The 20,702-nt window shown below is 38.6% G+C and overlaps 2 protein-coding genes across 3 annotated transcripts in view; one reads left to right on the forward strand and one right to left on the reverse strand.

The window, feature by feature from the left end:
- The window catches only part of LOC110379208 (trifunctional purine biosynthetic protein adenosine-3), a 29,852-nt gene extending 12,126 nt beyond the window's left edge, over positions 1 to 17,726 (forward strand). The window contains exons 6-24 of one of the 2 annotated variants that reach the window (XM_064035844.1): positions 147 to 270; positions 593 to 815; positions 2,174 to 2,390; positions 2,905 to 3,103; positions 6,911 to 7,118; positions 8,567 to 8,814; positions 9,584 to 9,733; positions 10,137 to 10,305; positions 10,817 to 10,901; positions 11,201 to 11,447; positions 11,936 to 12,051; positions 12,383 to 12,518; positions 13,010 to 13,188; positions 13,523 to 13,633; positions 14,041 to 14,184; positions 14,569 to 14,730; positions 15,381 to 15,514; positions 15,856 to 15,979; positions 16,373 to 17,726. In XM_064035844.1, the coding sequence (XP_063891914.1) occupies positions 147 to 270; positions 593 to 815; positions 2,174 to 2,390; positions 2,905 to 3,103; positions 6,911 to 7,118; positions 8,567 to 8,814; positions 9,584 to 9,733; positions 10,137 to 10,305; positions 10,817 to 10,901; positions 11,201 to 11,447; positions 11,936 to 12,051; positions 12,383 to 12,518; positions 13,010 to 13,188; positions 13,523 to 13,633; positions 14,041 to 14,184; positions 14,569 to 14,730; positions 15,381 to 15,514; positions 15,856 to 15,979; positions 16,373 to 16,558 (3,162 nt within the window). In that variant the 3' untranslated portion in view covers positions 16,559 to 17,726. Of the gene's footprint in view, positions 1 to 146; positions 271 to 592; positions 816 to 1,354; positions 1,514 to 2,173; positions 2,391 to 2,904; positions 3,104 to 6,910; positions 7,119 to 8,566; positions 8,815 to 9,583; positions 9,734 to 10,136; positions 10,306 to 10,816; positions 10,902 to 11,200; positions 11,448 to 11,935; positions 12,052 to 12,382; positions 12,519 to 13,009; positions 13,189 to 13,522; positions 13,634 to 14,040; positions 14,185 to 14,568; positions 14,731 to 15,380; positions 15,515 to 15,855; positions 15,980 to 16,372 lie in introns of those variants that run through there. The other variant, XM_064035845.1, reaches the window with a different exon arrangement.
- A 44-nt stretch (positions 17,727 to 17,770) lies between these two features.
- Positions 17,771 to 20,351, reverse strand: LOC110379211 (uncharacterized protein). Its single transcript, XM_049838250.2, has 4 exons — positions 20,119 to 20,351; positions 19,775 to 19,993; positions 18,571 to 18,921; positions 17,771 to 18,398 (listed from the first exon to the last, which is right to left on the reverse strand). Exons 1-4 carry the CDS (start codon positions 20,242 to 20,244, stop codon positions 17,961 to 17,963), a joined length of 1,134 nt encoding a protein of 377 aa, XP_049694207.2. The 5' UTR covers positions 20,245 to 20,351; the 3' UTR covers positions 17,771 to 17,960.
- Positions 20,352 to 20,702: the final 351 nt, after the last annotated feature.

Genomic DNA, 20,702 nt, shown 5'->3' on the forward strand with positions numbered 1-20,702 from the left:
CTTACCGACTAAGTATAGCAAATGGAATTTGCTTTATACTGCGTAGTTCTTTCGATGATGTCCTTAGCCTTATGGGCCTTTCAGTTTTTGTTTGTAAATACTTGTTCTACAATAGACGATTTAATCATCTTTTGTGCATTTTATAGGCATGTGTAGAGGGCACTCTGAAGCAGATCCAAGTGACATGGAACACCAAGCTATCTTCTGTTGGTGTCGTCATTGCTTCCAAAGGATACCCTGAGACTTCCACCAAGGGCTGTGTTATCAGTGGTAAGTTTTTACATCTTAAAAGTATCAGTATTTTTCTTGTACATTGGAAAGATTATTTAGAAAGATATTTTGGGCTTTTCATTTATGAGATATTGGTATGTCCCAAGCTAGATTGGTCCTTGATTGATGACGAATTTTATTTGGTCCTGTTTACTTATCATTATTTTATGAAAAGGTGTGTAAACATGACATTGACCCTTCTCTCTATTCATCCCTTGAGACTTGACAAGGCCAAAAGCGAAATGATCAATTTTGGAAATACCGTCTACTTACATTGCCACACAAAAAAACTGTATAACAAAAATGACCTTGACCTTTCCAGGACTAACACAAGTCCAGTCCACCCCCGGCATGGTGGTGTTCCACAGCGGGGTAGCCCGCGGTGCCAACGGCTCCCTAGTAACTTGGGGAGGCCGAGTTCTCCTTGTGTGTGCCCGCGCCGCGTCTCTAAGAGCGGCGGCGGCGGCGGCCACGGCCGGGGCTGCGTTGGTGGACTTCCCTGGAGCACATTATAGGAAGGATATTGCGCATCGGGCTTTTACCAAGTATGTTGAATTTTTGAATATTTGGTTAGATGGGTGCACTTAAGTATCATATAATGGTATAGCTTGTCTAGGCGGAAATGACTCGTCCTACTACTGCTTTGTAAATACGCAGAGCGTTATAAATGTGGTGGTGAAACGTGCCATTTCAGTTTAGACAAGCTTTACATAATTTACGATGATTTTGTGTGCTTTGCGAATAGCGTTCATGGGCTAATCTTGCTATTTTAATCACTTTGTTTTTGTAGTCTACAACATTTGGCATGCATATATTTTTTTTATTTACTTTTCATATTCAACTAAAAACATTAAAAAAAGTGCGTGTAACTACTTAAATTAAAAAAGAACCTTAAATTAATAATGTTTTAAATCACACATTTATCAAACACCAACCACAAATGAATTCCGTATTAAAACACTCCATTTATCACACATCACGTAAGTAATAATACTTTAATTTGAAACAAACTTGCACTTTTGCATGACACATTTGAACAATATTTCCAAAGAAATACATAAAAATGCAATGTATTTTGTTTCAGCATGTATGCCTCCGACAAAGAGCGCGTCATTTAGTTGCATTCCCGAATAAATAGATAATTAAAACATTCCTAATTAACTGTTTGTTACATTTCTTAGCTTGCATTTACTATGGGATATCAAGGGTAAGAATCATTTACGAAGAATCTCATATTGTTTTGTATTTTTTTTACAATAAACTTTGTCTTTTGCAAATTGATTGTTTATTTTCTCATCCTTTATAAGCATAGCATGTTTGGGTTATTTAACACAGAACAGACAACGTGAAAGAGGGATGAACCTCTATCTGTATGCACTTGAGACGGATTTTTATTACTTCACTGCACGGAGTAGAACATTAGTTTATTTACCTACCATTTTTTTCGATGACCTTGAATATCGAGCATGAAACTGACGAAAAGGGATAAAATTTTGGTCATCAATTGTGATCATAGGAACTTGAGTTTCATTATATTATAGCCGCATGTGCCTCCCATGAAAGTTAAACCATAAAATAAAAGCATATTACGGCAATACTGAAAGTGACCTATAGGAAATGTATTCTGAAACAATTCTGTGACATATAAATCTTGTGCACATACTTAAAAAGACAAACAACATCCCTCATATGGAAATACTAATTTCATTCACAAACAAAAACTAGATAACGAAAAGAAGGTCCTTACAGATGAAACAGCACATCAGTGCAAGTCACAAATATGACATATTTTTTTCTTACATAAAAATATCCTTCACACATTAATCACAGTACCAACTACAAAAAAAATACCACACCCCAAACTATAAAAATATACATAACTTACCTTTCACTAACTCTACAGGATCAACGGCCTATCCTACCTTCAAAGCGGCGTCGACATAGACGCAGCAGCTACCCTCGTCCGGGAAATCGAACCCATCGCTACCGCCACACACCGCCGCGGAGTCCTGGGCAGGCTCGGGTGTTACAGTGGACTGTTCCAACTGTCCGCCATGGACCCCAGTCTCAAGGACCCCGTGTTAGTGCAGGGGACTGATGGCGTTGGGACTAAGTTGAAGGTAAGCTGGTTAATACGTAGATGGGGTTAAATTGGGGATTGTTGGGTTGGTTTGGGTGCTACAGTGGACTGATCCAACTCTCCGCCATGGACCCCAGTCTGAAGGACCCCGTGTTAGTGCAGGGGACTGATGGTGTTGGCACTAAGTTGAAGGTAAGCTGGTTAATACGTAGATAGGGTTAAATTGGGGATTGTTGGGTTGGTTTGGGTGCTACAGTGGACTGATCCAACTCTCCGCCATGGACCCCAGTCTGAAGGACCCCGTGTTAGTGCAGGGGACTGATGGTGTTGGCACTAAGTTGAAGGTATGTCGGTATTATCAGAGGTAGTTGCATAGAAGAGTGTACGGACCCCAGTCATATTGTTGCAGGGGTTAACAGGGGACAAACATTTTGGGAACTGTCTTTTGACATTTTAATGCTCCAAAAGTGCTAATTTTCAACAAATATTTAACTGACCTCAAAAAAAATCGGAGGTTGTAAATTAGGTTTGACAATTTTTTTTCTATATTCCAGATCGCAGAACTCATGCACAAATACGACACGTTAGGCCAGGACCTGGTGGCCATGTGTGTGAACGATATCCTGTGTGCTGGAGCCGAGCCCTTCGCGTTCCTGGACTACATGGCATGCGGCCGCCTGCAGGTGGACGTGGCCACCACCATCGTCAGGGGGATCGCTGACGCCTGCATCATGTCTGGCTGTGCACTGTTGGGTAAGTAGGGGTTATGACTTGCTGGACTACATACTTAGTGATGCTGAAATTGAATTTATTTTATTTTTATTTTATTTTATTTATTTGGGAAAAAAAACAGTGACACATTACATTTTGACATGATATAGGTAAATACAAGCAATTATGAACAAATGTGTTACCAACGACATTTTCCACAAAATACATTATACGGGCTTATTTGCTAACAGTTATTAAAAAATATGAACCTAAAAGCTATACTATACTATACTTATAGATAAAAAATACTGGTTTTTATTGACTAACTGTCTTCTTTATAATATTTTTGAATTGACTGGCCGATAGACAAAACATATCAACATGCGGGAAGTACTTGTTGTATAGATAGTTCAACTCAGATTTGCGCGCGGCCCTATGTGTGCGTCGGCTTGTAAATATACAACTTTCATTCGTGTGACAGTGACGTCGTCCGAGCATGACGTGTTCTTATCACTTTTTCTTATGGGTACAGTCGTTTACGAAAATACTAGTTATTCGCGGAGAAATTATTAAGGAGTAAGATAAAGCGTTTCAAAAAATAAAACGACATTCAAAGCTTTTTATTATTAAATATAGTTTTCCATTATTTTTTCATACGTCTTTTCAAATTGAGATTGACAGTATCTAAGAATTGAATACTCCTTAAGTACATATTTTCTAGCTCGGGGTACGTGGACAATAAATAAAAGTGTGGACTAAGAATGTAAAAAGAGGTATAATCTAGTATAATAATGTAAACAAAATGTGTGGGGAATTTTAAAAAGTTATATTGCTTCGCATAATGTCGACCAAAATAACAAAATAATGAAACTCATAAATGAACGTTTAAGTCAAATTGATGAAGGGATGTGGCGTAATACTTGTCGACATGTAGAAAAGAAAAAAGAAGAATACTATAGACATTTTGACATGGAGTCAGAATTTATAATTCTCCTTGGAGAGTAGCGAATCCGAAAATTCATCATTTGATTTTTCAAATAGCGATTCATAGTCATTATAAATAAATAAACATTAAATTACGTAATAACTGTTTTTCTTTAAACCCCCGTACACAACCCCTAAATAACTGTATTGTACCCGACTGTACCTCTTGCCACGCACACAAAGTTACTGTATATGTACAAGGGTTACCCACACATAAGGCCGCGCGCACAACTGAGTTGAACTTACTATAATACGGTAGTTTCCAACGAGTCAAATTCATTACTTTTATTTAACTGTCAAAAACTGTCACTTTCTTTGCAATATGTATGTAAGCGCAACATATGACGTCACAGATTTTTCACATCAAACTGGATTCTTATTTAGCTTATATTATCAATAAAAAAAATTAATCAATTATTCCATCAAAACGATAAATGGAAGTGACATTATTTTTAGATGCTTCACTAAATGAATATGACAACGTAATTTATTTTTGACCTAGTCATCCACCCAATTGCCAGTAAGTCGACGCAAAGGTGCGCGCAAACCTGCGTTACTTCGACAAGAGGTAACAGCAAAGGGTGGCCGCGTACGAACCTTACGGTGTACAGTCGTTCTAGGCACAATATAACAGATTTTGTTCCGAATATCGATACAATCATAAACATTATTACACAAATCATACAAAAATACAGTCTCTAGAAGAGTACGTCTCGACTTCAAGTCAAGCAATTCATACTTTCTACGTAATTGATCGTATGACACTGTTGTGTGAAAACAACGATAATGCATGGCTTTTATAAATTTTTTTTGGACGTTTTCTATAAGTTCTGAATATTTATTGTAAAAGGGATTCCACACCGGCACTGCATACTCTAGTTGAGATCTTATTAAACACTGATACAAGTATAAATAAGTGGAGGGTCGAACAAACTCCTTCGCAGATCTCATCACGAAGCCGTACATACGAAATGCGTTATTAACAATTTTATTAATGTGGGAATCTAGGTGAAGTCTATCGTCAAGCAGGATCCCGAGATCACGAACAAGTGACATCCTCGATAATATGCTGTTGTCCAAAGAGTACGTGTATTCAATAGCATTCTTATTTTTCGTAAAACTAATACAACAGCATTTAGGTATACTCAATTGTAGTTTGTTACGCCTGCAATATTCACTAAAGCGATCCAAATCGTCCTGTAATAATTTACTGTCTTCGAGTTTTGTAATGGGTCTATAAATTTTTAGATCATCGGCATACAGCAGGATTTTGGAATTTATAAAACAAGTGCTGATATCATTTATAAATAAAACAAATAATAAGGGTCCCAAAATCGAGCCTTGAGGCACACCAGAACTCACGCTTATTGCAGTAGTTGATCTGAATCCATTAATAACCACCCTTTGAGTTCTGTTCTTAATATACGACGAGAACCATCGGAGCAAATCCCCACGTATGCCATTAAACGAAATTTTTTCCAGTAGCAACTCATGATCAACCTTGTCAAATGCCTTTCGAAAATCAGTGTAAATGGCATCCACTTGAATACGAGAGTCCATATTATTAAAAAGATAATCCGTAAATGCTATCAAATTTGTTGTTGTTGACCGTTTTTTGACAAATCCATGTTGTTGATGTATTATATTATGATGAAGAGCAGGATATATTGTATCGTGGACTAATCTCTCAAATAGTTTCGGCAGGGCTGAAATAATGGATATAGGACGATAGTTCTCCACATCATGTCTAGAGCCTGACTTATAGATTGGTGTTATATTCGCACTCTTCCATATTTCGGGGAAAATTCCCTGCGCCAGTGACTTATTAAACAAGATACTTATAGGAGCGCAAATGTTTTCTGCCGTTGCTTTAAGAAAACCAACTGGGAGACCATCAGGACCCGGACCCTTTGTGGCGTCTAAAGATTTAAGTGCCTTCAATATCTGCTGCGTGCTCAACTCTATCCTATTGAATACGCAATTATGCTCAGCAGAATTCACTCCCAACGGTACATTTTTCGTGGACGGTTTTTCATAGACGGACTCAAAAAAAGCAGAAAAGAAGTTACAAATTTCTTCAGGGTTATCCGAAACATTGTCTCCGTATTTCACGTTTGAAGGAACGCTGCCACACGATTTCCGATTAGCAACATAGGTCCAAAAATATTTCACATTGCTACGAATGCTGTCCTCAACCGAATCCATATATTTTTTGTAGCAGGCTTTGCACTCAGCGTTAAATCTAGATCTGTATAGCGAGAACTGCTCATAGTCAGAGATATTATGGTATACTTTCCATTTTACCCACGCTTTAGCTTTATTTTTAAACATATGTACCAGGGATGGAGAAAACCACATCGGGAATTTTGGGGATTTTGAGTTGACTAAAGGAACGTGAGATTTTATTAAGCTAAAAATAATGTTATAAAATCTATTAACTGCCTCATCTACAGATTGTATTAACGCAATCTGCTCATACCAATTAATTTAGCTACTGTAGATGCAAATAAGCTGCTTTTCAAAAGTTTCCATCGTCATCTGCCTAGGCTTTTCTCTAACCATGTTCGCGTCGGCTGCCAGTCTAACTGGATACAGCTGTATACCAGTGTTTTGCAAGGAGCGACTGCTTATCTGACTTTGTCAACCCAGTGACCCGGGCTTCCAAATTACGGGCTTCTGACTACCCTTCAAAAGCTATTATGTCACAAAGTTTTCACCATTGCCGAATCATATTGAACAGTGGGTACAGTGTATATACAAAAGTGCCCATAGTCCTTTCTTGCTCCATTTGTGGCATTTGTGGCATCTACCATAATTCTGAGCAAATACTACAATCTTCTAATATTTCAATTTCTCTCTCAACAGGCGGAGAAACAGCAGAAATGCCTTCAATGTACGAGATCGGCAAATACGACCTCGCCGGCTTCGCAGTAGGAGTCGTGGACAACTTGAAACAGTTGCCTCGCTCCAAGGAGATCAGGGCGGGAGACATAGTGCTGGCACTGCCGTCTACTGGCGTACATAGTAACGGGTACAGCTTGGTGCAGAAGATCATGTTGGAGACTGGACACAGGTGAGATATAGTCTTCTATGATAGTTCTAGAAGCTTCTATGTCGATACAAGGAGATCAGGGCGGGAGACATAGTGCTGGCACTGCCGTCCACTGGTGTACATAGTAACGGGTATAGCTTGGTGCAGAAGATCATGTTGGAGACTGGTCACAGGTGAGATATAGTCTTATATGATAGTTCTAGAAGCTTCTATGTCGATACTAGGAGATCAGGGCTGAAGATATAGTGCTGGCACTGCCGTCTACTGGCGTTCATAGCAACGGGTACAGTTTGGTGCAGAAGATCATGTTGGAGACTGGTCACAGGTGAGATATAGTCTTATATGATAGTTCTAGAAGCTTCTATGTCGATACTAGGAGATCAGGGCTGAAGATATAGTGCTGGCACTGCCGTCTACTGGCGTTCATAGCAACGGGTACAGTTTGGTGCAGAAGATCATGTTGGAGACTGGTCACAGGTGAGATATAGTCTTATATGATAGTTCTAGAAGCTTCTATGTCGATACTAGGAGATCAGGGCTGAAGATATAGTGCTGGCACTGCCGTCTACTGGCGTTCATAGCAACGGGTACAGTTTGGTGCAGAAGATCATGTTGGAGACTGGTCACAGGTGAGATATAGTCTTATATGATAGTTCTAGAAGCTTCTATGTCGATACTAGGAGATCAGGGCTGAAGATATAGTGCTGGCACTGCCGTCTACTGGCGTACATAGCAACGGGTACAGCTTGGTGCAGAAGATCATGTTGGAGACTGGTCACAGGTGAGATATAGTCTTCTATGATAGTTCTAGAAGCTCCTATGTAGATACTAGGAGATCAGGGCTGGAGACATAGTGCTGGCACTGCCGTCTACTGGCGTACATAGCAACGGGTACAGCTTGGTGCAGAAGATCATGTTGGAGACTGGCCACAGGTGAGATATAGTCTTCTATGATAGTTCTAGAAGCTTCTGTGGTTTCAAGGAGATCAGGGCTGGAGACATAGTGCTGGCACTGCAGTCTACTGGCGTACATAGCAAAGGGTACAGCTTGGTGCAGAAGATCATGTTGGAGACTGGGCACAGGTGAGACCTTTCAGCTACCTATTGATATCGTCAGTCTAATGTAACTATTAATTAATATTATGTATAGTATTTTCTATGGGCCTTAGATGCCTGAGTTAAATAAATAAAATAAAAAGACAGTCGCAATTCGAGAATATATGTCTCAAACATCAACCATCCAGTGAAACACGAATTTCAATTTACAGTAAGTTAAGCACTAAAAGGCCTTGGAAGACTTTCCCAATGCCTTAAAACCAGTGATGTCCAAAATCTTCTAGTCTTTCCTTATATATTTTTTACTAAACGTAATTGTGTCTTACCACAGGACATTTTACTACCAGTCCCCACAGACATTACAATGTTAATTCAGCGTTTTTAAATATCCTCAAAATCTCCCCACCTCCCAGATACCAGGATCCAGCAGCCTTCAGCACCACAAACAAGAGCTACGGAGAAGAATTCCTCGCTCCCACCGGTATCTACGTCCATGCCTTACTCCCGGCTATCAAGAAGCAGTTAATCAAAGGCCTAGCCCACATCACTGGAGGTGGACTGCTGGAGAACATTCCTAGAATACTGCCACCGGGGATAAGAGTTAGAATGGATGCTACTAAGTTCAATATTAAGCCGGTGTTTGGGTGGCTGCAGGCTAAGGGTAAGTTCGTATACATTTGAAAAGTTGTATGTAGTTTCCAAATACAAGCTGTTGATTTGCATCCGTGCCATATTCAAGGACGTAATTATGCTAATGATTCTCGACCCAAATCAACAAAAAAATTGGTAGGTAATTTTTTTTTTCGGAATTCCGTCAATTTCATCTAGCCGTATTTAAACCTGGCGCGTATGTTACTGGCCTTTAAACCGTGCTGCGCCCTCACACAAACGCAAACACAAAGCATACGCAACGATTATTCATAATTTTCATTCATAAAATTGGATTACTTCTGAAATACTACGACATTACAATGACAAAAAAGCAGTGCATATTAGCTATTTTCCGTCTACTGTAATTCCAATCGATTATTTTATGTCCTCCTCCTGAAGTATGGCACAAATGCAAATCAACATCTTGTATAATGGAATATAGTCAAAAACATGATTCGTATTAGTAAACTGTAAGTGCAATTTACCAATAAATATCTGAGGATTGTCACCAAGATCTATTGGTACAGTTATGAAATACTTTCATGACTGTACCAATAATAAGAATACTATTGGAAAATTACAATTCACAATCTTCGTCTTGTCGTGTGGCCTTCTGACATACTCTACGGTACTTAAAAATATGAAACGATGCGTTTGCGATATGAAATGAAAGACGATTGCTTTCCGACGGTGATATCCTACTGTGTGTGTGACTGTCCTAGATATTCTTCAATCAAAATTCAACCTTATCTCCCTAACAATAAAATCCACATTCTCAGGTGTAGTATCAGACTTCGAGATGCTCCGCACGTTCAACTGCGGCGTGGGCATGGTGGTGATCGTAGACCCCGTCTGTGTGAAGGAACTGCTGGAGCTGGTCGATGGAGAGATCGCTATTGTGGGTGCTGTGGAGCAGATTGGGAAGGAAGGTAAGACATTAGTTACCCACTCTTGCTAATGTACTATTCTGCACTGACGTCACATTGAAATTCGTTTAGTTTGGCAAGTAGTACTAAGTATAATAAAATAAGGTTTTATCCGTAGTTCTTTCCACTGTCATATTTCCGTTTGGAAAGTATAAAATCTGTTGTCACATTTCTCAGACATAATGTTTCATGGAGTTTCTTGTCGGCTCTTCTCCATGAGACCAACTTTTTGGAACCGTGCAACTAGTGTGACGTTTTATGAGATCCTGCAAAGGTCTATTTGAAATAAAAACATTTGTCTTTGACTTTTACACTTTCGTCTATTAAAACATGTTTTTGGGCCATCAGAATCTAAAATAATCAAGTATAAAGACCATGTATTATATGACCAATTTCTTTCTCTCAGGTGGTCACCAAGTGGTAGTGGAAAACTTCAAAGAAGCAATGCATCCGCTAACATCGCCGTACGTGACTGGAGACCGGACTTCCCCTCAGAAGTCGCTGTCATACAAAGACAGTGGCGTAGATATTGAAGCCGGCGACTCTCTCGTGTCGTTAATCAAGCCTTTGGCTAGGTGAGTTATATTATATTATAATTAGTAATGTTACTTCAAAGAAGCGATGCATCCGCTAACATCTCCCTACGTGACTGGAGACCGGACTTCCCCTCAGAAGTCGCTGTCATACAAAGACAGTGGCGTGGATATTGAAGCCGGCGACTCTCTTGTGTCGTTAATCAAGCCTTTGGCTCGGTAAGTAATATTTATCAGTTAGTAATGTTACTTCAAAGAAGCGATGCATCCCTTGGAAAGACCCAATGATATCTTGGCTTTAGACCGACATCATGAGGTCTTATGTTACAGTTTTCGAAAAACTTGATGTCGTTCCACAACTAAATGCCTCATACAAGTCCCCGCATGTGTCCACTCCCCTTTATCCACTGATACCTATAATTGGTTTCTGCTCAGATATACGCACAAAGTCCTGTGACTAGAATGAGCAACTAAATTATAGATATTTCTGCAACTTCTTCCCATTTTATGCACTAACCTCATCATAATGACTACTATGTTATGTTATCGGCAGGTCTACATCACGGTCGGGAGTGCTGGGTGGTCTGGGCGGTTTCGGCGGCTGCTTCCAACTCAAAGCTGTTGAACAGGAATACAAGGTAAAAATCACTATTAAGAAGATATATCACGTGAAGTAGTAGACATAATTGCTATAAAAAAGTCGTCATCTGTTGGGGTGTTTACATAGATCGACTGCCCCTCTGACCTCCTTAACTCAGTTACATATAAAAGTATAATCGATAAGTCATTAAATTGTGGTGTTATGCAATACCACTTCAAATATAAACAATATGGTGTAGTTCAACCTTCCAATTGATGAATCCAAAACTTGAAATCACCACCAATCACGAAAACTTACCTAAAAAAATCACTAATCAAAAATTCCTTTTCTCCCCAGGACCCAGTGCTAGTCCTAGCCGCCGACGGAGTAGGCACAAAACTGAAAATAGCTCAGAAAATAAACCAGCACGGTACCATAGGCATAGACCTCGTGGCCATGTGCGTGAACGACATCCTGTGCAACGGCGCGGCGCCGCTGACGTTCCTGGACTACTTCGCTTGTGGGTCGCTGGATGTGAATGTAGCGAGGAATGTGGTGTCCGGCGTCGCTGAGGGGTGTAGGCAGAGCTCTGCTGCTTTGATTGGTGAGTATAATATTTTAATTAATCATTGTAATTTTAAAAATTAAATGTGAAACAATTTCGACACTCATGTATAATGTAAAAGTATTTTAAATAAATTCACATATTATAATCCGATTATGTGTTTCTGAAATCGATGTTTATCGATTGTAAATATTTATCATCATTCATCATAAGACTTGTGTTTTACATTGAACTGAATGTTTTTAATACGTGCCCAAAGTTATCAATTTTACTTTAAACTAGAGCAATATATTCCCATCATTTTATGTCTTTGTTGTTTTGCTTACTAGAAATTAAAAAAATATGTTACTTTATCACAAAATTCTGTCTTTAGTAAGCAAATCAATAGGTAAATAGAATATTGGGAACAGCCGCAAATTATATTTCATAGATGTTAAAGGTTACTGATGATATTCGATCCAGTTTCAATCATACGAAATACAACTTTTTTTTTAATACATAGTTTAATTGTATTTCGTTGTACATAGGCGGTGAGACAGCGGAGATGCCGGGCATGTACGAGCCGGGAGTGTACGACATCGCGGGCTTCGCACTCGGCGTTGTTGAGCGATCACATATACTTCCCAAGATTAATGATATCGCGGTAAGTTTAGCAATTAAATAAAATATTAGTTAAATAGATGTGATAACGAATACGTAACTTAGGAGTATTGTTAGATAAGTTGAAATAATCAGCAGTAATATTAAATCATCAAGCTTTATGAATATCCATTATTTTTTGGTACCCATTACTTCTCAAAAATATTACGTATACGTGCCAAATATACATCAAAATTGTAGCTAACGCTTTATAGTGATATGGTCAAGTTAAATATTTCTAAAAAATATCCATGTTTTTTTTATATATTTTTATATAATGAAAGAAAGTTTCATAAACACAATGAATAAAATTATAAACTTTTGTCTCAACATAGGTCGGCGACATAATCATCGGTCTACCTTCCAACGGTGTGCACAGCAACGGCTTCAGCCTCATACACAAGCTGATGAAGAAGACAGGACTAACGCTCAAAGATAGAGCACCTTTCAGCAAAGAGGGATTGACACTTGGTGAGTAACTGTGGATTGTGGATAATTAAATAACCGATCTGATATTGTTATTCGCAGTAAATCATACTTCTTTCGCGCTAATATTATATCTCTCACAATACAAACTGATAGTTATGGTAAAATTTTAATATCCTAATGCAAATATTGACTGTTATAATTTCGAAGCTTGTGGCAACAGAAATGGAACCGGAGATATCCAATTTAAGATGGCTTCTCTTCATCGATTTTTGTCAATTCAATAGCATCAATCTTTACTGACTCAAGTCCCATTTTATGTTTCTTATTTAAGTATGGTTTCTAATCATCAATCTACGGTAGTCTGGTTACTTTATGTTGTATCGATAAATAATAAAAATGCGTGGATCACTGAATATTATGTATAAGCAACTACCAGCGACGAGCGTGAGGAATAAGTGATGTCCAATGTATGCGCTCTGTTTTATCGATAAATGCCTAAATAAAAACATCGTCTCCATTTATTTCCCCACCAGGCGAAGAACTAATAAAGCCGACCCGCATCTACGTGAAATCCGTCCTACCAGCACTACGCAGCGGTCGGGTGAAGGCAGTAGCACACATTACCGGCGGCGGCTTGTTGGAGAACATCCCAAGAGTTATACCTGATGCTGTACGAGCCAGGCTTAATGCTCACTGGTGGCATGTACACCCGGTATGTAGTATTTATTTACCTTATTTTTTCTTACAACTTTTTGTAGATAACAATAGAACAACGCATACGTTCTTCAAAAAATCAATAAACTTCCTACACAAAATCGGTCCGATTTTATCTGTCCTGTAATTTTACTTGAAGTGACTACCTATCTGACCCCCTCAACCCAGCTACTTGGACAATCTGATACTTTTTGAAAAGACTGGTTATCAGACTTTCTGACTTCTTACTATACCTAACAACTGCTTGATGTTCAAATGATAGCTGGGATCCCCTTGGCTTTTTTTATTGTAATGCTTTTAATCATATAAACTAACACTGTATTCCCTTTTAGGTGTTCTCATGGATCGCGGACGCGGGTTCAGTACAAGACGAGGAGATGTTGAGAACATTCAACTGTGGTATCGGCATGGTGCTCGTAGTTTCACCCGAAGATCAGGCTGAGGTAAGTCATATCAAAATCATTAAATCAATTTTGAACGTCCACAAAAATACCTCTCAAATGAAATAAATTAGGGATAAGGGCAGGTAGATGATGACGATGACGTTTCGGAACGCCAACATTTCACCACTTCTTATCGTATTTTTAAGTCCCGTGCAATAATATATAACGTTGGATGTTTTAGATAAGGTCTGAATTTCGGTTTTTTGCACGTTTTAAGTAACCCACATAATTTTTTAACAACGTAATTCTCCTTCGCATTCGGACGCTTGCCCGGAGTTACGGGCTTGAAAACGCGTCTTTTCATTCAAATTTAACACCTTTTTAAGCTCTTTCTAGTCTTTTCTCGAAGCAGTTTTCCAAAAAAGGTTCTTAATTTGTTTATTTTTATATGATTTTATGTGTTCCAGGTGATGAACACGACCCGCGCGTTCGGCGCGATGGTGATCGGCAGCATACAGAAGCGGCCCGTCGGCGGACAGCGCGTCGTCGTCGACAACTTCGCCTCCGCCATGGACTTCACCAGGCGGATGCCGCTGCTGCCTAAGAAGAAGGTAAGCTGAAGTCTTCAATGGTCTTCCATTTTCCAGCTATGCAAGACATATAGTCTCGTAAAAGTCGATTGCGGTTTGCTGCTAAATCCGAGACAAATTACGCGTACGTGGCCATATTCCACCCACAGTTACCTAAAAATGGATTCTCATCATAAAGATATGAAGAACTAAAATATGACAACAGCATACAGCAGTGGACGGCTTGTGGATAGAATATCTCGTGATTATGTTAGTGTGAAATGTAATGCAAAAAAATCGTGAATGTTAGGAAGGGATGTTTTCTCAGCAGCACAACCACAAACCCAACTTGGTTATGATTTTAGATTATCTTTTTCGTTAAATTTATTTTCGCAATGAGTTAATGATAACCTTATTATCCAACAGGTGGCAGTACTAGTATCAGGCAACGGCAGCAACCTCCAAGCTCTACTAGACACAACCCGGGAGGCAGCACAGTGCATGTGTGCAGACATCAACCTCGTCATCTCCAACAAGAAGGATGCTTATGCCTTACAACGAGCTCAGAAGGCCGGAGTACCTTCCCTGGTGAGTTACCATCGGCCTAGCCCTTTCATCATTATACTAGAGTGTCAGTAACATACAAGCCCTATTAGACACAACCCGTGAGGCAGCGCAGTGTATGTGTGCAGACATCAACCTCGTCATCTCCAACAAGAAGGATGCTTATGCCTTACAACGAGCTCAGAAGGCCGGAGTACCTTCTCTGGTGAGTTACCATCGGCTTAGCCTTTTCCTTGGTATTCCAAAGTCAGGCGTTCCTAAACACCATCTGCCTTGGTACAGTCTGGTATGGGAAATTGCAAGACGCATTCTGCAGCATCACAGCACGAAAAGGTTGCAAACATAAAGTCGGAAACCAAGCAATCAAGCAACTGTGAAGCTGGAGGCATACATTAGGGGTCAGAGGAGGTAAATTAGTCAAAATAAAAGGTTTTATTTGCACATGAAGAAAGACCGTTAAAACCCCAATGATAAATGTTGATATTGTAGTAATTGATATGTGAGTAGACCATGTCTATAGAGGAATATAGAAAGCTGAAAACCTCAACTTTCAGGAATCAAAAGGCACCGAGATTAGAAGAATATGTTTGTGTCAAATTACCAGCTTACTCTTGGTGTGAATCCCCACCCACAAGTGAATCCACATATTTATGTAATATTATTCTCGTTTGCAGGTATTCAATCACAAAGACTACGCGTCACGGGAAGACTTCGACCGCGCGGTTTCCGAAGCACTAGAGGCACACAAAATCGACATCGTTTGTCTTGCTGGATACATGAGAATTCTGTCTGCTGAGTTTGTTAAAAAGTAAGTTTCTTTTACGAAATCTTTAAGGTCTCCAAGCTGTAAATACCTATGTACAAGCTGGAATAACAAGACGTGAAACATTTTGTTATAATTTTTAGAGCTTCCCTTTGGATAGATGGGAAAAATTTGGACCAAAACTAAGACTTGACTGTGCGTCAGTCTATCACCAGGCTGTATCTTATGAACCGTGATAGTTGTAATTTTCTCAATTTTAGGGGGCTCCCAAACGTGAAATTTTTCTCGTTCTCGGGACTCTTTCTAGGCGCATTCGACTCGCGGTTGGTTGGTTTTTGCCCAGCTGGGTATGTTTACAGTGTTCTCATGATTTTATTCACTTGCAGATGGCACGGTCGTCTGCTGAATATCCACCCGTCGCTGCTGCCGCGTCACCCCGGCCTCAACGCGCAGAAACAGTGTCTCGACGCCGGGGACAAGGAGAGCGGCTGTACAGTGCATTTTGTTGATGTGAGTATTTTTGCTTTCGTAACTATAGTTATTTGTTCGGAGGACTCTGGATTCAAGATTTTTCGACATGTTTATATCGCTATAAAATCCGTAGTAGCAACAATACAGATATCGATAAAACACATTTTTATATTCAGACATAGGTATTATCGTTATTTGAAATCCCTGTGAAAATTACAGTAAATGTTAAATAACGATAATATCTATGTCTGAATTAGAGAAATATTTTGATAGTCTTATTTTGTCTACGTATCTAAAAAGTTCGAAAGTATCGACCCATAACCGAACCGCTTTGAAGTGCGCCGTCACTGTCATCTCAGTTAAGACGAGATATAGGAGCTACGATTTCGAAAGTGTCAACTTACAGCTAATATCCAATTATCTTATTTACAGGAGGGCATGGACACAGGTGCAATAATTCTCCAAGAACGAGTCCCAGTTCTCCAAAAGGACACCGTAGAAACTCTAACCGACCGCATCCACGAGGCCGAGCACCGCGCATACCCGCGGGCGCTGCGCCTCGTCACCACCGGCCGCGTGCGGCTTAACCAGCATGGCACACTTATGTGGTACTCTTAGGAACTGGATCTTGGAAGATACATAGGCAATGCACCCACAAAAAGCAATAAAAATGTTAAGTACACTATTAAAAGATGATTTATAAGTGATATAAGAACAATGTAGCTCAATATGAAACCTTTTCCATATTCTAGCTTGAACTTTTATTTCCCTGTGCTTTTATGTATCAAAAAATGTCAAATCACCTATTTTCTAACGGCCAGTTTCTTCATCAAAAGTTAAAGTAATGTCTAAAGTAAAAGTAACGGTCAAATTCGTTTTTTCAAGGCTAAAGTGACAGCAAAATTCATAGAAAAATTGAATTTAACCGTTACTTTAACTTTAGACATTACTTTGACTTTTACTTTGGCTTTAACTTTTGATGAAGAAACTGGCTGTAAATATACTAAAAATATACTAAACTTTCATAATAGTTTTGTTTGAAGGAAAGTAGCACATTCAAGCTTCAAAATATGGCAACACTCCTCGGCATATTCCTCGAATGTCAGTAAAAGTATGAAACATGGCAATACCGTGAGTTCTAAACAACGAGTGTTGCCATATTTTGAAGCTTGAATGTGCTACTTTCCTTCCATAAAAACTATTATGAAAGTTTAGTATAAGAAACTTAGGTATCTATGAAATAACTCGAATACTATGAAACTATAGACTTGAACTTTTAATCTCAATGTTATGGGACCAAATTATATGTTGTATGTAATATCTATATACACATGTTATACATTCCTATTGTTTAGGAATTTCATTGAATTTTTATTATTAAAAAAATATTTACTTCCAAAATATTCATTTGTCTAAAAAAGGTTGTTATGAAAAAGATTAATATAGTCTAAAAAACTCGAATTTGATATTAATTTGTATATAAGAATAAAGCTATCACATTAGATAAGAATATTATATTGCCCTGTTAGGCACAGTTTTGATTGAACAAATTTTATAAAAAATATGCTAAATTGCTCAAAAACACTTAGGTGTGTAATAAAGAAAATTTTAAAGTTTACTGTTAAAAAATCATGTTTTTTACGAGAATTGTTAAGATAAACTATAGATTGTTATTTCAAAGGCAGTACTAATAAGAATAATTCAAAATGCATGTTTATAAATGCCATTTTAAATATAAGTATGTTAAGTTTTACAGTGTGTTTGAAATAAAACTTTTTTGTATATATTTTATGCTTTTTATTCTCCGGTTAGCTTGGGTCCTCTCCACTGGGGAGGACTGCGAGGACTACATACTAATATCACAGATAAGATACTAATTTAAATTAGATATGTTTGTTACCATGTTGCACTACAAAATAAAATTTGTATTGATGATGATGAATTTTGTAAAGTGGCAAGACCAAATTAGAACTAGCAATGCTATCTTGAATAGCCAAGTTACCTCTATAAAATATATCTATTAACTTTTTTTAAAGTCTTTAAAAGTAAACAAGTTACTCAACGCTTTAGAAAACATCCCAAACAAGTCCCCACTATCGTTATTTAAATATTCATTTTTAACAACATTTATATTCTCAGCTTTTTTAGGTTTGACTACAGAATGGATGCCATTTTTCAAAATGTCATCGCATATTTTATCAAATTCTACATGAAACTTCTGTTTATTTAACAAAGGGACTATAAGATTGTATTTATCTATTTTCATATTTATTGACGAAGCTAATTCTTTGTTATGTTTGTATATAATCTGCCATTTTGTATATTCTTCTTCCGTTAGCGGGTATGGTCCTAGTGGTGATCTGTCTGAGGCAATTTCTTTTTTCAAGTCAGCTATCTCTTGTTCTATTTCTTTTGCTAGAGTTATCCATTCAGGGGTGAAGCCGTTGTTTATAAGTACCTGGAAAATTAATTTATCAATAAAATTTTGTACTGGAAAGAAACTTTGTATAGACCTAACAGTAAGCCTTGTGGTATCCCTCTTATTTTCAAAGTAATTTTGCTCTATTACTTAATTTTGAGGGTCTATTTCTGCAAATAATATGTATTTGTTAATGTTTGTTCATGCTTACCTCATTAAGCTTATGAGTTGTGAAATCAACATAAGGATTATTGTTTTGATTGTTCAAGGGCTTTCCTTTGCCACTTAGATTTTCAAACTCTCCTTTAGACATAGATTCCTGAATTAAATCCTCAACAAGCCTATCAAAACCATATTTCGTTTTAATATCATGTTTCTTTGAATACTGTCCTTTTTTCATGAGAGTTTTTTCAGTGGCCATAGATTTTTCAATGCGGTGTTCCATTACGTTAATGGCAGCTTTCTGGGCTCGAGCTTGTGTGTACTGTTTTTGTCTTTGGAAAATAGTTCCATGGCCATAACCTTCATAGCTCAGGTACTGGCGATGTTGTGGTGCTGTGTGCTGAAGAGATATAATTGTTGTTTGAATTAAGCATGTGGCTTGCAGTTCTTAATTCTTCTTTCGAGTCGATGACATGTCATATGAGACTACACTATGTCAGCCCAATATTCCGCCACAGCGAGAGCACGGCCGGATGCGCTCATTAAGTCCTCCCGCGAGCAGGTTTCAGGGCACAGTGGACATGCGATTAGGTGGGACATCGTCTGCACGGCAGCCCCGCACTCGCACCCAAGGTCCGCCCCGCCCGCGAAACCCCACCTGGATCGGTTATCTTTGCTCCGGCCTACCTGTGTTCGGAGTCTGTTTAGAGACTGCCAGGCTCTTCTCGGGAGATTGTGTCCAGGAGGGGGACTTTCTAAGAGCGGGACAAACGGGGAGGGCAGTAAACTCCTCGATTGCCAAAGATCCCGTCTGGCACGAGAGGCCTCACCATCGACAGGAGCAACGGTTTTGTAGAAACCCCTGCGGCTTTAAGCCGTTGTGGCACAGGGTGTAATTGTGCATGGGGTGTCGTTGGTCTGTTTCGAGTTTGGCTCTCTCGATGCCAGAGGCTACGCTTCTGCGAACATCTGGTGGGGCAATGCCGGCCAGTGGGTGCAGCATTTGTAACGGGGTCGGCTTGAGGCAGCCAGTTATAATGCGGCACGTTTCGTTCAGTGCTACATCCACCTGCCCAGCGTGAACGGAACGACTCCACACTGGGCACGCATATTCGCCCACGGAGTAGTTCTTAATGTAAGTAGCAATATAGAAGATTATCAAAACACTAACTTTTAGAAGATTCTAGAGGAAACATTGGCATTGAAACCAATTTTAAACTGCTGGACATGATTCAAATATTTAAATTACTTACCCTTATATCATAAACAACTTGCTCCACTTCCTCTTTATTGCTGACTCCAGTGTTATGCTTAGTGAGAGTCCTGAAAGCATTCTCTACCTCCACGAACTTGTCCATATCTGCCTCCGGTGACCCTGAGTCTGGGTGGTATTTCTTGGCAAGGTCTAGGAAAGCTTGGCGGACCACATCTTGCTTGGAATCTAGAGGAATTTTTAGAACACGACAGCATTCCTGAAAATCGTGTTAACAGCTGTATTAGTATAATTTTACAATATCAGTCTATGATTTTGGACATATTTTGGTACAGTTTTAAAGTTTTAGGCTATAGCAATCTATGTTGTTATTAAAAAACTTACCTTAAGCTTCCTTTCTGTTGCTTTTGAAGTTACTGTTCTCGCGCTGATAAGATTCGCACCAAAGTAAGATAAAGCCACATGATCGACGTGTTTGAAAGTACTAGTCAGCAATGCCTTTTTATTCATTTTGTTTACTATTTATTCATATTTTTGTTACGTAAAGAATGTGTTTTTGTAGAAAAATAAACCAATATTTTTCAGTGTCAAGTGTCAATGTCCAAAATATGCTCATCAGATGATTTTGACATTACCATCTGTGTTTACGAAGTATTTTGCAGTTCTCTTCTATAACATCTCTCTCTATCTTTAATTACTATGTCAATATTAACTGATTCTGGACCACCCTATTATTTATTCTGGTTTTAAAAATCTATATCTATATAATATAAAGGTTCACATTTATTTAATCGACGAACAGAAAGCAATCCTCGTAAAACCTTTGATAAAATAGGTATAATCGATTTCAGAATATCGATTATCGACAATAAGTGATTCAATCTCAAACATAAATTAATTTGTTGAATTTTCTAAGCAACAAATTCAAACGCACACTTTTTTCTTAATACATACATGTTTTTGTAACC

The sequence above is a fragment of the Helicoverpa armigera genome, chromosome 8 (assembly GCF_030705265.1).
Source record: "Helicoverpa armigera isolate CAAS_96S chromosome 8, ASM3070526v1, whole genome shotgun sequence".
Lineage (NCBI taxonomy): Eukaryota > Metazoa > Arthropoda > Insecta > Lepidoptera > Noctuidae > Helicoverpa > Helicoverpa armigera.